Below are 15,289 nucleotides of genomic sequence, written 5' to 3'. Positions count from 1 at the left end.
CATACAAGAAGAGGTAACAGATTTTTTATACTCTTGCAATATAAAGTCAGATGGTGTGTTTCTATGTATTCTAAGGTAAAATTAAAAGCTGGTTAAGAAAATGAAGTGGTAAAGCTTTTGCTGACAGCACCTCATACCCAAACCAATCTCTCCCGAGCTGCAGTCAAACTGGTTAATCTGTTTTGCTACCGGTTCCTCTCTTCCTCACGTTATTGTTAATTGTGCAGGATTACTTGTAGAGAGAAAAACAGGGAAGGAGAAAGGACCAGGGCCTTTGTTTTGGTGATAAACACCTCATGGAGCAGTGTGACTACCTTCACCTGATCACCACGCGCGCGCGAGAACAGCAGTAACTCTTGTGCAGCCTTTCCCAAAGGTTGCTCACAGCATTACAGCTCCTTGGGACCAGCTGCTGTAGCAGGCTGAGACACGGGACTGCGGAAAGCTCTTGTTGTACTGCCCAGAGGATCGAGGAGCTTCGTGCTCATTAACAGCACTGGGAGCTGGACAATGCTCTGTGATGCTTTGAGGGGGTCAGGAGGGAACTCCTCCCCTGCTGAAGCACAGCCAGCAGGTACTGGACACCGAGCTCTGAAAGTTTAAACCAGTAAGGCAATTTCTACGTTCCTTTACTAACAGCATTCAGGAATTTAGTCAGCAGAGGAAACACTGGCACATAGGATGCTCATTTAATTCTTTCCTTTCTTTCTTTCTTCTGGGTTTTTTCTTTTTTTTTTTTTTTTTTAATTAATTTTTTTTGCAGGCTCTGTCATGTAATGTGCTCTTTCATTTAATTATTGCAAACTAGCTGTGTAATTGCTAGTTGCTGTCCGAAAGCAGGACAGTAATTAATGTAATTCTTAATTTTATTGGAAAGATGACATAACTACCTTCATTGGAAGTTCAGTTTTGTGTTTTTTGTTTTTTGTTTTTTTTTTTTAAGCCAGCCCTAGTCAGACAAAACCAATGAGAAATGTAAGTTGGCCATTTTGGTGTCACTTCAGGAAATACTTTTTTCTACTTTTTCTTAGGCAAGGAAAAGAACACAGGACATGAATCTCTCTGATGCAGTTACAGAGCTGAAATGAAACTAAACAAATGCACTGCCTCAGTATATTTTTTTTTGTGTTTTTTTTAAGGGGGTTTCTATAAACAATTATTTTTATAAAGCACACTTTAGTTTACAATCTTTCATTATAACTGTTATAAATTTTTTTTAAACAACCCGAAATGCGTTCCATATAAAGAAATGGCAAGTTATTTAGCTATCAAGATTTTACATGTAGTTTTCTTATAATTTTTGTACAATTGCATAGACGTGTAAAACCTGCCATTGTTAACAAAACAGTAACAGACTTAGGAAACTACTGAAATCTACAGTATAGTACCACTACCCTTCACAAAAATATAGATTTGTTTTCTTGTAAACTCTTACAGTCTAATCCTCTTTGTAGTATGAATATTATAAAAACCATGCGGAACGCCTGAAGTTGTAAAACACATCTTGCTATTCTAACACCTTGTCGTCGGTCATCACTGTCACTAAGGTTTCCATCGCTCTTCCCAAGTCGTCTGCCATGTGGAAAAGGCTCCCTACATTGTGGCCTGAAAAAGAAATTCAAAGAAGAGGAAATTAAACAAAAAGGACATGGCAGCGTGTTGGTAGGAACATTTTACAGATCCATCACTCCCCATGTGCCGCTCGCCGCCATCCCCAAGGCAGTACACTGCAGAGCACTTTTCCCAAAAAGTGGACTCCCAGATGAGTCCAACAGTTTGTTGTTAGCAAAGGTTGCCAGGTTTGCAGTACACTTCAGCAGCAATACTGGCTTGAATGGCTATGGTAAACCATGATGACAATAAGCCATCACCCCCCATAGTGATAAAGCATCATCATTATCAATGTTCACCAAAAGCAACAATTAAGTCCATCGACATCACAGAAAAGCTTCTGACTGATGCTGAAAGTGTTTGAGCATTCAATGTTCTATCAAGGAGAAAACCAGAAACAAACAGAGCAGCAGTAATTAACTAAATCATTAAACCAAGAGCTCCCAGCAGGATACCTGCACAGACATATAATAATGACCAAACTAAGCAGCTCAGCTCATTCAATAATTTTTAAAATATCTTTTCCTTTTCAGACAGCAGTCCAGCAGAAACAAAGATGCCACAATTATCAACTAACTACTGTGCAGTGATTCACTTTTACATTTCTTCTCACCCATAACCACTCTAAAGTCCTAAGATGGTATAACCAAAACCTCCTACACGGAAGTGATAAACAAACATGCAGTACAATTCTGGAGATGAAACCTGCAGCTTCTTACATTTGTGTCACCACTGCTTCAATGGAAAGGAAAGGCAGCAACACTGATGGGCAGTAAGAAATGGATTCATTACAATTAGAGACCAAACAGACTTGAAGACAGGGAGATTAAATTGCCAAAAGTTGCCGTTTTAGGCCCCTGGCATACCCTGTCTCGTCTCCCACTTCTGTTCAGAAGAGTGTGGGTGTCCTGCAAGTCTTCTGTCAGATTTTCAGCCTTCTATGATTGTCTCAAATACCTTCTGGCACCTCAAATGACAGAAACATCACATTTTAAACAGCTGAATCCCATCTGGAATCTCCCTCCTGAAAAAAGTGTGACTGAAGACGGAATATGACACAGATCTAGTCACCATATAAGATGAGCACCGAAATCAAGGACTGAATGCTCAAGATTTCTTGCAAGGACAAAGAGGAATGAGCAGACAGAAGGTCTTAAAACAAGCAGAAGGAAATTATATTCCACACAGCACATAATTGTATTACTGAATTCATCGCCACAGGCTGATGTAGAGGCCAAACACATAAACGAGTTAAAAGAAGAGTTAGAAAATAATTGCTGAAGAAAGATTTTTTTAGATGCAAAGAAGTGCACGTGACCTCCAACTCAAGAAGACCCCTCACTGCAGTGTTAGCGACTGAACATTTATAACAAGTGAGGTATTACTAAATAAAACTGTATGTTGCTGTGGCCTGAGGGGGTTTGATTTACTCTCTGAGAGCACTTGTGACAGAGTACTTGTCTGGAAAAACACGGGAGGTGCAATGCCATCTGCCCACAACTCTGCTTCCCAGAAATGCTTTGCAGGAGCCTGGATGCTGAGTCCTCACCATGGTCACTGAGGAAGGAGCATCCAAATGAAGGAAGGACATGACCAGGGCACCCAGGAATACACCTTTCATGCAGTCTCTATCTGTAGTGTGCCAGAGCCTGACTGTTCCACTGCACACGTACATTGTGGGTGTCCCTCCTGACACAACTACTCTGACAGGAATGAACCTTCCCTGTGTGGCAAATCAGACTCACCATCCTTTTCCAAATGCCCATATATTATGGTTTTCATGCACTATTGACACTTCTACAGTAAAAAGAGCTTGGAGTGACATTAGTTCAGCAGCATTTATGGAATAGAAAAAAATTACCTGAGAACCATTCAGAGAATCAGAGAATGGTTTGTCTTAAAAGGGACCACAAAGACCATCTATTTCCAACCTCCCTGCCATGGGCAGGGATGCTGTTCAATTGATCAAGTTGCTCAGGGCCCCATCCAACCCGGCCTTGAACGCTTCAAGGCATGGGACATCCACGACAGGGCAGCCTGTTCCAGTGCTTCACCACCCTCTGAGTAGAGAGTTTCTTCCTAACCTCTAATCTAAACCTCCCCTCTATTTAAACCACTGCTCCTTGCCCTGTCACTATCTGCCTGTATAAAAAGTCCCTCTCCTCCCTTTTTTATAAGCCCCCTTAAGGTACTGGCACAATGAGGTCTCCCTGAAACCTACTCTTCTCCAGGCTGAACAACCCCAGAGGTTTGTTTCTTCTGGAGAACTACTACCACCTTCTACATTCAAATACTCTTTTTTAAAGTTGTTAGATTTTTTTTTTTTTAAATGTAGCCTTCATTACTCAAAACTGATCTAAATGACAACTATTCAACAAGCTGTCCATTCAACAGCGAGCTGTGCTATGTGTGGCACAGTTTGCCAGATATCGATACAAAGCAATACTTGCTTCTAATCTGGTGACAGTTTGCTAATTGCACTAATGCACAGAGAAACAGATGCACCAACAACTAGCAATTTCATCCATAAATCATTAAAGTATAGCCACCCTATTCATCCTAAGCAAAAACTTGTAATTTGCTCATCACCACGACAAGTAACCGAGTATGAAAAATTCCTGACAAGTTTTGGTCAAAATATAGTTTACTTTAAAATATATGTATCCTACCACATGTATTTTAGATGTAAGGGATAATCTCTCTCACTGGCATCATGCAGGTTGAGATCAATCCAGCAAATTACACCATGAAAAGTGAGAATCTGACAAAGTCATATGAAAGCAAGAACATATATATGGGAGATGCTTATGCAAACAGGAAGGTAACTGCCCCTGGGCTGCTCTACTTACCTGAAACTCTGACATGGCTTTATCAGAATAACCCTGGTATAAGCAGAGTGAGGTTATAGCTGGCTTGCCAGCTGTGAGAGATAGGGCTGCTTGTGGGGTTATGGTCTCTCATTCAGATTTGTTGTCATCTGTTGTTTCTAGAAACAACAATGGGACCCTACAGCTCTTCAGGGTTTCCAATACCACTCATTCCCAGCTCAGGAAGAGTGATCATCCTTTCAGAGCAATCCAAACTGCTAAACCCCATCATCAGAAAAAATTAGTATTTGTTAATACTATTTCGTTCTGTCAGAAAGAGGCAAGGTGAGAAAGGATAACTTCAACCAAAAACATATAAAAAAAGCCTTTTAGAAGTATGCCACAGTAAGATACAAACTGCTAAATTGTTCAGGTAATTGAAACACAAGCCAAGAACTCCTTATGCATCCAGGAATACCTAGGTACTTTCTGATACACAAAAATGACAGAAATGTCTGGTAATATTTTTTTCTTTGTTAAGTGATGCTGTATTTTTTAAATAACCATGCTTTGAATCCAGTCTCTCCCCTCAAAAGCTGTGCAGAGACATGCTGGGTGATTAAGGAGATATGACTCCCTGTCCCTCACAACATCCACACTCCCTCTCCACACGGCTCTTAATTTCCTCTGCACAAAACCTGAACAATTGTGTGTCTTCTCCTGAGTCATCTGAGTTTACAGCTCAGAGCATGACCATAAACCACTGCTGACTGCAGTTTATGTTAATAGCTGGGCTGTAAAGTGCAGTAGCCTGGGGACCACAGTCTCCAGGATAGCCATGGGATGGCAGGATGGGCCAGAGAAGTGGATGATACAGCTGTGCCCCAGCCATACAACTGGTGGACCCTCAGCTGGGTGTCACTGCACTGCCAGCAGCTTTTTTTGCCTCTATTGGAGAAGAGATTAACAGCCTGGTTAATCCAGACTGCAAACAGCTGAGAACAAAATACACGATAATCTCCTGGTACTGCATGTGCAAGGAATGCACCCCTTTCTGTAATGTCTGTTACCTAAATAAGGGCTCAGAATTCACTGGCTGTTTCCATAGAGCTCTGCTGCTTCTATTGAATGCTGCTTACTGGCTCTCTCCAATACTAAAAACGTAGGACATTGACATTTTTAATTAAGAAGCAAATGAGAAAAATACTGTCCTAAAAGCACTTAGAAAAATACAGATCAGTTCTCCATTATTATTCATATTTCTAAAGTAATGCCATCAAAGAAAGTATTAATTACTTTTTTTTTTTTTTTTTAAACACTAAAACTGAAAAAGTCTTCTCTGTGCTTGGGGCACTAAAAAGTTGAAAAATGCTGCTGTGAAAGAAAAAAACTAGCACACACATTGAAATGCAGCAATAAAGCTCAAAATGGACATGGACAGTATTAACTTCAACATATAAAAACCACAGCTGCATTTGCTTGGAAAGCAGAAGACACCTATTTCTGTAGACATTAACTACATCACTTCTGGTTACACACAGAATGATGTGTTTCACATTTGCTGAATTTGCTTTAGAGATTCTAACAGAATTAAGGACCGTGGGTGGGGACACAGTAATGGAATACCAATGTTATCCTACAGCTTGTCACTGAAATATATGTGGAGCATTCAGACTGGAAAGAGTGGATAGAAAGTAAATTAAGAAACCCCAACACAATGCAGGGCCTTTTTCAGCATCACAGATTTCTAACCCTTCCCTGACAAAAGAAAAATCCTTCCTGTTGGTTGTTTGGATTTTGATACCCTTATTCATACTGAGTAATGATACCAAATCCATGGGATTACACATGAAGACAATACCTAATGTGAGTAATGAGATCAGAACTTGGCCAGGTGGGTTTAAAAACACATGATCTGCCTTTGCACAAATAGATTCACACATAGTACAAAAGCTGTCCTATACCTTAGCTCATACTTCATAAGTAGGTGGACAATTGAGTTATATATTCAGCTCTGCAAGTTGCTAAGGCTCCTCTGGAACAGTTAGTGAGCACAAATCAGCTGGAGAGTGACGAGTGATTCACTGAAGTCAGATTTTCAGGGTTAAGCTGTTGGAATCTGACTGGGTAGAACATGCCAATTTTTTTTTTTTTAATTAATTGTACCAAGTGCGCCCTCTGCATCAGAAGCTTTTTTTGAATAATATGCATAAATATGAATGAGGATAGTGGAAATCAATGTCATGTTTTGCTGAATTGGAGAAAAATTCTCAGTGTATGAGCCGAGAAAATGCAGGGCTGAATGTGAAATAATTTACATAAAATTTCTGGACTGGTGCAGTCTGTTGATGTCATCCCAAGCACTCTTTTTTGATCCATATGAGAGGACCTACCATTTGAAGACAGACTTAATCTGTACCAAAGATCTTACACCTCAAAGTAGCTGGACCTGTCCCAGCTCCTACAGCCAATGCGGAGAACCTCGAGGCATCACATCAGGACAAATCCTAGCTTTCCCAGGGTAGCCTGTCAGTGGCTGGGGGTTCACAACAGCTCTGCTAAAAACCCCAGTGCAGTGTGTTTCCATGAGCCCGTCCCTCTGCACTAGCAGAAGTTTGGAAAATGGGTTACCTTTCAATTTCTGCCTCATCCACATGGAACACCTTCTGTGCGGGAAAGGTCATTTCACAGATACTGCAATTGCACTCAGGCAGTCTCTGAATATTTTGTCTTTAATAATAATTTTTGCTAGAAATTAAACTTTCAAACGTTGTATCTGGTTGGCAAGTGAAGAGCAGCTTCACAGAGGAAAAATCAAGGCTCTCTGGAAATACTTTCAAAGGTGCTGTGACAACACAGCGCAAAACGTTTCCCTCCATTAATGAGCAGTGACACACAAATTCCAAAACCTATTTTGCATCAAACCAACCATGTCCAAAGTGCACAGTGAAAACCATCACCCATTTGCATTGCTCAATACAACACTGTGGAGCTGGTGAATGTTAGTAGCATTCTTCATTCTGCAACAGTACACCAGGAAATTAAAACACCTGAATCTCTCATACCTCTCAACTCTCACTATTCTAAAGGAAAAGAAAAAAAACTATTTGGTAATTGGAGATGATAGTTGGTACATGGGCACATATATGTAAATAAAACTGTGATTATGTAAGCAGAACAGCAAGAGACATGGGTCTCCCTGTTGCACTTACATACAAGAGCATCAGAATATAAGTCAGTGACTGCAGCGTATTTGCTGACAACATTTATCACTCAGAGGCTTAATTTCAATGTATTATTTTCTCCTCCCCATTTCTGATTTTCCACCTCTGTGAGGATGTAAGAAAATGCAGAGCCCTGAGCTGACATTGTTTCCATTGAAAGTTGAGAGGTACACTACTGTCACAGCACACATGGGGAATGCACTCAGCAAAATCAAACAAAATCCAAAGCAAAATAAAACCACCCCCAACCCTCACCAAACCCAAGCAAACCCGTGCTGTGTCACACGCATGCTGGGCACAGAAAGCAAGCTGTGACAAACAGAAGCCATGGCAGTGAGCCTGCGTCTCACTAACCTCTCTCACTGGCTTTCCAGGGGCATTTCTTCCTTTAGGAACAGAGAGAGGAAGTGGAATATATATCAGAAAAGAAAGGGAAAAAACCACACATGAACATATATTTTATACTGTAAGAGACACTTCAATTTTCATTTAGATATTTAATATTAAATAAAAATGCATTTCTGCTTAAAGAAAGATTGAAAGTGCACTGAAATCCACTGATGATTCTGACCTGATTTATTCAACAACAGTTCTGTCACCTGTGGCTTCGTTTAACCTCACAAAACACTTGAGAAAACCACCAGCCCCAACTTATAGGCTTTTCAGTTGAGAATAAGGATTGTAGAGAAGATTTGAATTCACTTTCTGAGCATCCTATTTCCTCAAGTTGAGTATGTTTGGTAATCAGTGTAAGCAGTAAAATAATTTTTCCCAATGTCAAATTAATTTATCCAGGCATTTTACATTGCATTATGTCCTATATACATTGAGGTATCCATTAATAAATATACACATATGTGTACACACACACTTATTTTACACTTAGAGCTGTACACTGGAAAACAACATGCTCACATTCATGATAAATATATTCCAAAATATGTTCGGAACATGCTGATCTGCAAGCATGGTAAAACTGGAGGGACAGAGGGAGAGAGAAAAAAAAAAATCAAGGAAAAAGGGAAAAAAGGGAAAGCATCATCACGTTCAAGAACTGCCAAAATGGAGGAGTCAATAATGGGTTTATCTGAAAAGATATTTCTAAGAAGCCTTCATGGAAGCCACACTTTGATCACGCTGATTCTTCTCAAACACTTCCCATAGCATTTTTTTTTTAAACAAAGAAAGCCAGGTGTCAATCAACAGCAAACACTCCCTTCCCAACACACAGCCAGTGACAGTAAGAGGCTTGCTGTCTCCAGAAGCAGTGTCTCACTGTCACTGTCACATCACCGCCCGCACTGGCAGGGCCAGACTTGCAGTCTGAGGCGAGAAAGTCACTGTGGTAGATGCTGTTCAAGAAAGAGGATGATCTTTGCCCCAGAGCTGCTGGAAAAGATGTAATTGTAAGCAATGTATGAGACAACAGGGATAGAGACAGATACCTATGGGAGAACATTGTGGTCACAGTAACCTAATTGCTATCGAGTTTTTCACTATGTATGGAAGCCTGCAGGAGAAGGGAAGGAAGGTAATAAATAGCTTTGCAGATATTTTACAAGTTGCAGAACAAGGGTCAACAGCAGAACAGAGCTGGACAGAGGCAGGAAAGCAGAGGAGGAGAGGGCAGAGGAAGGGAATAGCATCACTGACCACCACGGGCCAAAGCCATGGCTCAGCCACAAACTCCAGGCAATGGAAATGGCTGGGGCAGCCTCTGAAGGCCTGGACAGCTAAGGTTACCATTCCCTTCCTGCCCTTCTCCCTCTCCCCAGCAGCACACTTACGATTAGAAATGACAATAACAGGTTTGATAATAACATGCTCTGCATGTGTGGGGGTTTTTATTCTGCTCCTCAGCGGAGCCTGGACTCTGGTGAAGTCTGTACCAAACGTGCTGGTGGTGCACAGAGGCACCAGGGTTTGATGGCCAGGAGAGGTATCCCTTCACTAAGGACTCCACCTTGTAGACCTGCCTAACTCTCTAGGACTTACACATGTGCCTACAGAGCCTGAGACCTCCTCTGGCACTTTTATCAGGAGTCATGAATTCCCTAAAAAATGCCTTCTGGGAGGGAATCTCTCACCAATATAAATCATGCAACAGTAAATCCTTGAAGATGTAAAATCTACTGCATGCTTTGGTCATCTGAGGAAGAGTCCCAGAGTTTAGGTCAGCAGGTGGTCTAGTTGAGGACTCCAAGGAACTGCAGCCTGGTACAGCCTGGTGTGCAAGAGTCCTGGGGCAGGAATGAGATCCAGCAGGTGACTGTTTAGCTTGGGTCAAGAAGAGAGAAGGAACTCTCCACATGTAAAATACTCGATCCTTCTGGAGGTCTTAAGAAATGCCTACCTGCCTGGACAAGCACCTCCAACTGCAGCTGCACAGTGTTTAATTTAAATCTACGTGAGACAGAGTGGATTCTGCTTGAAAATGAATGCATTTAAAGGTAACTGGGATAGCTCAGCACCACACAAAACAGCTGGTGAGGACAGTCTGTGGTGAGTAATCAGCCCTAGAATTTGTTAAATGCAAAAAAGAGCAGTGCTACTACGGTAACAGCTAATTTCTACTGGAGGAAGATTAAAAAGGGTTTAATGGATTTTACGTTATTTCCTTCTTTGCATATGAATGAATGTGTGTTTCTAAGTTTTAAGGCAAAGAGTATGGTTTGGCATAAATTGGAGAGGAAAAAGATTGTCTATACTGCTGCAGTTCTGAAAATTTGTGTCCTATAAGGCATCAAAATACTGATACGTAATCCATGGGTGCCTAATTATCTATTATTCCTGCTCAAATCAAGACTTCCTGCTCCTAAAAAATAGAAGAGTTTTTCTTTCTTCTTCTTTTTTGGAAAGCTACATGACATTGTATCACAGGCAAAGGTACACATTTGAGCATTATAAAACATGAAAGACCTAGTCCTCCCCCTCACCACCCCATCTGCAGCTCTAGAGGCTCAGCCAGATCAGTACTGTTGTACCACGGGGAGTGATGAAGGATCTCAGTCACGCAGGCTCACTGCTGTGGGATGCAGGACCACAGCACAGACAAGGTGATACAATCCAGAAGGGGCCAGGATATCTCAATTGGAAGAATATTTCCAGAATACCCCACAATATAAACTCCAGGGTACTCTTCCACTGATTCAGTAAGGTGTGAAAAGTGTGTATTATTTTGCTGTCACAATAAGAGAAACTGCATTATTTGCAGTGCTGAAAGTTGCTAGTTCCACTTAGGACATTAGTCCCCCTCATAACAGAGCCTGGCTGATGCAAAAGTGAGAGGAGAAAATGTGACTGGTGTGTTTTAATGTGACTGAGATAAAAATAAAAACTTCTAAAAAAATGGTGCTATTCTTAGTGTCACTCATTTATTGCTGTGGGGTCTTGTAATTTCACTGCACAAGACCACATCTGTGTTAAGCAATACCACACTAAACAGTAAGTGAATACTGATCTCCTTCCAAATGTTTTCAAGTTATGTCATGTCCTCTTAGCTCTTTTAAGCCATCATGGTCTCATTTCTAACCACTTCTTGGCTCCCACGTCTTCATTATTCCCCAGCAAGGGCCCTGCACTGAAATCTGGGAAGTGCTCTCACCAACTTCAGTCAGCTCAAGAACTTCTGCCCCTAAATTCCTCTCTGGATATCATTCACAGAAAGCGGTCACCATGGAACTACAACTGCAAACCTCAGCCTGGTCCACCATGAGATCCACCAGAAGCGGTACAACTTTTCTGTCCTCAGTGCTGCAGGAGAGATGAATTTGGCTTTAAAAATACTAGCCTGCCAATCTTGCTTTCTAACTGTGAACCAATTCCCTGGAGATTTAGTAGTTTGGGCACAAATACAGCGTGAAAATGTTTTCCTCTGTGGCCCATTATCAAGCAGGGTCAAATAAACCACTGAGGTGGTATTTAATGGTAGATTTCCACTAAATGTCAGACCTCTGGCTTTGACATCTGTTTTGAGTTAGCACAGCAGCTGTTTGAAGCAGCTGCAGCAGTTGTGAATTTGCTGGGAGCAGCAAAGTAAAAGAGGAATGGATGGGAAACCTTGTAGATTAAAAGGAAAGAAAAATTCCTTAAGGACAGCAATCATCAGGTATTCAGCAGAATTTCTCTTCAGAAATGAAACAGCTTTCGGCACCAACAGCCAGCTATGCAAGGAGTATGGAGGTCCTGTGCTCCTTAGGAGATGCCAAGAACTGCCAAAAGGTTAAACTGAAGAGACAACAAACAAAACCCCTATAAAAGGTATATAGTACACAAGCTATTGCAGCTGAGATCTAAAATACATTCAAAATGATGCTATGAAGCCTTGATGCCCTTTTAAAAACAACACTATGCAGCAAAAGCTTGGAAAATATCTTAATCATAAGGAATCTATCTCCAGGTGAGTGACAATTAATTGCTACTACATTTTACTGCTTTGTTTCAGAAGTTCAAAATAAGAGCCTGCTTTCCAGCCTGAGCAAATCTTACTCTTCAGGTGCTTTTAACAGTATTTAGACTAAATATTTAGCTGTTAATTTGTATCCTGTGATGCTCAATTACACATCTGTGCACCCAAGCACAGAAATTCAGCCCTCTTCTCTCTTCACTGCTTATTCAACTCTGAACCTTTCTCACAACCAAAGCTTCCAGAGTCCAGTTTGCTCTTGTCACATTGTTCTGCACTCCTCCAAGTTGCTGTTCTCCTACTGGCAATAGGACATCCAGAATCATGTCCCTGATTCAAAAGGCGTGTCACTCTCTATGTTGTGACATGCTGGATATTCAGCTTGAAATTTAACATGCTTGTTGTTACAAGCCACAAAGAAACGAAATTTCATAGAATCATTAAGGTTGAAAAAGACTTTTTAGATCACTGAGTCCACCCCAGCACTGCCAATTCCACCACTAAACCACGTCCCACATCAACCCATCTTTTAAATACCTCCATGGTTGTTGACTCCACCCCTTCCCTGGTAAACCTGTTCCAATGCTTCACAACCCTTTCCGTGAAGAAATTTTCACTAATATCCAATCTAAACCTCTCCTGGCACAACTTAAGGCCACTTCCCCTTGTCCTATCACTTGCTAATTGGGAGAAGAGGCTGACCCCCACCTCACTACAACCTCCTTTCAGGGAGTTGTAGAGAGCAGTAAGGTCTCTCCTGAGCTTCCTTTACTCCAGGCTAAACAGCCCCAGCTTCCTCAGCTCCTGTATCACAACCCATTTCTGAAAGTCACACTCAGATGACTATGTTTCTTGCATTTGACAGTTTTTTAATTCTACTTAATAAGAAACAGTATAATAAAATGTATTCCTTATGGATCTGTGCTCAATGCTTGTTTGGTTTTATTGTTCTGTTTCCAAAATACCTACTTGAGGTAGGTGTTCTACCTATACCTTGAGATTCTATCCAATTTGTAATGGAAAGGAACAAAATTTGACTTGCACCACACCTGAGTCCTCACACTCAGCCCTTTTCTCAGGCTGCTTTGCCAAAGTGCTTTCACTCTTTTGCAACTACATTTTGATCTTTTATTTATAGATTAGAAACCTGAGATATAGATTTGTACCTCTCAACAGCAAAAAGGTTCCTGATTCAGTAGTTTGTTGAGACCAGTCAACTCTGCTTTCTTTTCTTTTTACTGCAGTCTTGTAAAATATGTCAGATCCCTGATGCCTCTGGAATCTGACTGACCTCAGCATCCTTCATGTCATAGTGAAGGTTTACATGAGGCTGAGGCAGATCAGCTGTGGATGTGAGCTTTGTGTATGTGGGGATCAGCTGACTGTAATTTAATTGTTAAAACTAGAACAGAAGAAAACTCCAGTAACAGAAGTTTGCACGAGATCTCACCAAAATTGACAATGTCAGTAGCCCTCTGCATCAACCAATGAATGGAAATCCATCTGCACTGTTTGTAGGATGAACTGTTTCTTACAGAGAGCCTATTCAGACCACTCCTATACCTCAACCAAAAATAAAAACACAAAGCTGGCATTCATGCAAATGCATCAAAAGATACATGAAGAACAGAGAAACTTAACTGTTCAAGTTAACACATGGGCTATCTACATCTAGACAATTATGCAAGATCTCCTAAATACAACATATTTACACAAATGATGGTCACTGATAAGAAAACTGCCTGTTGCAGCCTTGTGTACACAGCAATTTTAAAAAGTCCACTTTTACCTTCATATGAAAGATTTTTCATCTGTTGTCTCTCATAATTAATATTGAGACAAAATGAGGGCTGGACATATGACTTTTTCACATGATGTTGAGATGAATACAGTTAATTTATTGGCTTGGATTTTCTTCCACGAGATCTTTCTAAATGATTCCATCTTTTGATCTATAGCATGAGATCTTATACGTGTTTTTCCTGCCTTTTTTTCCATTGCTCACGGGTGATGTCTGGTGAGAGCTGAGCTCACTTTGAAACCAAAGGATGGAGAAAATTTGACTCCACTGAAGGTCTAGTACAATGGTTAATGCATTTCTCTGCTGAAGAAGAACCTCTGGGTGATTTGTGAAACCTGTGCAAAAGGCCCTGTGGAAAGTCTATGCCCCTACTGAAATCCATTTTACAGGCTGCCAATAGACACTGTGACTTTCTCCTGCCAAGAGATTTATGTCTGAGCCTTCCTTCACAGCAACAGGCAATATCCCAAACTTTCCACCTCCTGCTAGGAATCTAAGCCATTTTTCTTGGCATCAGAGTATTTTCTCTGGGCTCAGAAAAGAACTTCTTAAATGAAAAAAGGTTGAACAAATAAATCCCCATAACACAAACTGATTATCTTTAGCAAACAACAGGAGTGAGCAAAATGGAAACAAGTGAAAGAAATGTGGCTGCCCACACTGCACAAACAAACAGTCCACTCATTTTTACTCCATCCCTCTGGACCCAAGTGCTACATGGTTGAGAACTTTGACTTAGAACTTTAATATTATTCCACATCAGATTCTTCTTGGAGAAAGATAAGGAAGGACAGAAGAATGTGCTAAGACATGTAATGAAAAATAAATCAACAAGGGGACTGACTAAAAAGGAGAAAAGCCGTGAGAAAAGGTACATGACAAAAAAGAAGCAAAGAAAATGCTCGGAGAAGAAAGCCTCATACAGACATTTTTTCATCCACATATCTAGCAAGAGCTACCTGTGGAGGCAGCTTAAGCTAAAGGAGGAGCAGGCTGCTCCTCCACTCTAAACAAGACAGGTTTCTCTACAGCTATTGTTAAAATGAAAACAAAGAGCAGCAAAAAAACTAATACCAAAACACAACCCCCTGAAAACATCAAGGAACAGAAAGCACTTTTATCTTCTTCCCTCTCATCTGCCACGGGCAGCAGCGCTCACCTCTGGAGCTGGGGAAGGAGTTGTTCAGCTGCTCCATCACTTCCTCCAAACCTGTGCTTGTGTCCTGGGGAGGGCTGAGCAGCTCATCCTCACCTGCAAAGCAAATCCACACCATTGCCTGTGAGACAAAACCCTTTGCTAACAGTTTGCTATTGCATAAGTCCTTCACAAAGCTAAAGCTGTCCATTTAATAAACACATTTTCTGCTTAGTATACAATCAAAATTTCAAAGGTGAATTTTGTTGACTGTTATGTGTCTCTTTCCTTATAAGGGTATCAGTG

The 15,289-nt window shown here is 40.9% G+C and overlaps 1 protein-coding gene across 8 annotated transcripts in view; it reads right to left on the bottom strand.

Annotated features, from left to right (window-relative positions):
* Nucleotides 1-701: 701 nt before the first annotated feature.
* Nucleotides 702-15,289, bottom strand: part of LOC127474395 (dystrophin-like) — a 589,003-nt gene continuing 574,415 nt past the window's right edge. For 5 of the 8 annotated variants that reach the window (XM_051795058.1, XM_051795057.1, XM_051795059.1 and 2 more), the window contains 2 exons: nucleotides 15,008-15,100; nucleotides 702-1,605 (listed from right to left, as the gene is read on the bottom strand). In XM_051795058.1, the coding sequence (XP_051651018.1) occupies nucleotides 1,508-1,605; nucleotides 15,008-15,100 (191 nt within the window). In that variant the 3' untranslated portion in view covers nucleotides 702-1,507. Of the gene's footprint in view, nucleotides 1,606-7,996; nucleotides 8,029-15,007; nucleotides 15,101-15,289 lie in introns of all 8 variants that reach the window. The other 3 variants (XM_051795060.1, XM_051795063.1, XM_051795064.1) reach the window with 1 other exon arrangement.

The sequence above is a fragment of the Manacus candei genome, unplaced genomic scaffold, assembly GCF_025592945.1.
Source record: "Manacus candei isolate 608988 ecotype Guabito, Panama unplaced genomic scaffold, ASM2559294v1 h1tg000041l, whole genome shotgun sequence".
NCBI classification, from domain to species: domain Eukaryota; kingdom Metazoa; phylum Chordata; class Aves; order Passeriformes; family Pipridae; genus Manacus; species Manacus candei.
This window is presented reverse-complemented; position numbering and strand designations above follow the sequence as displayed.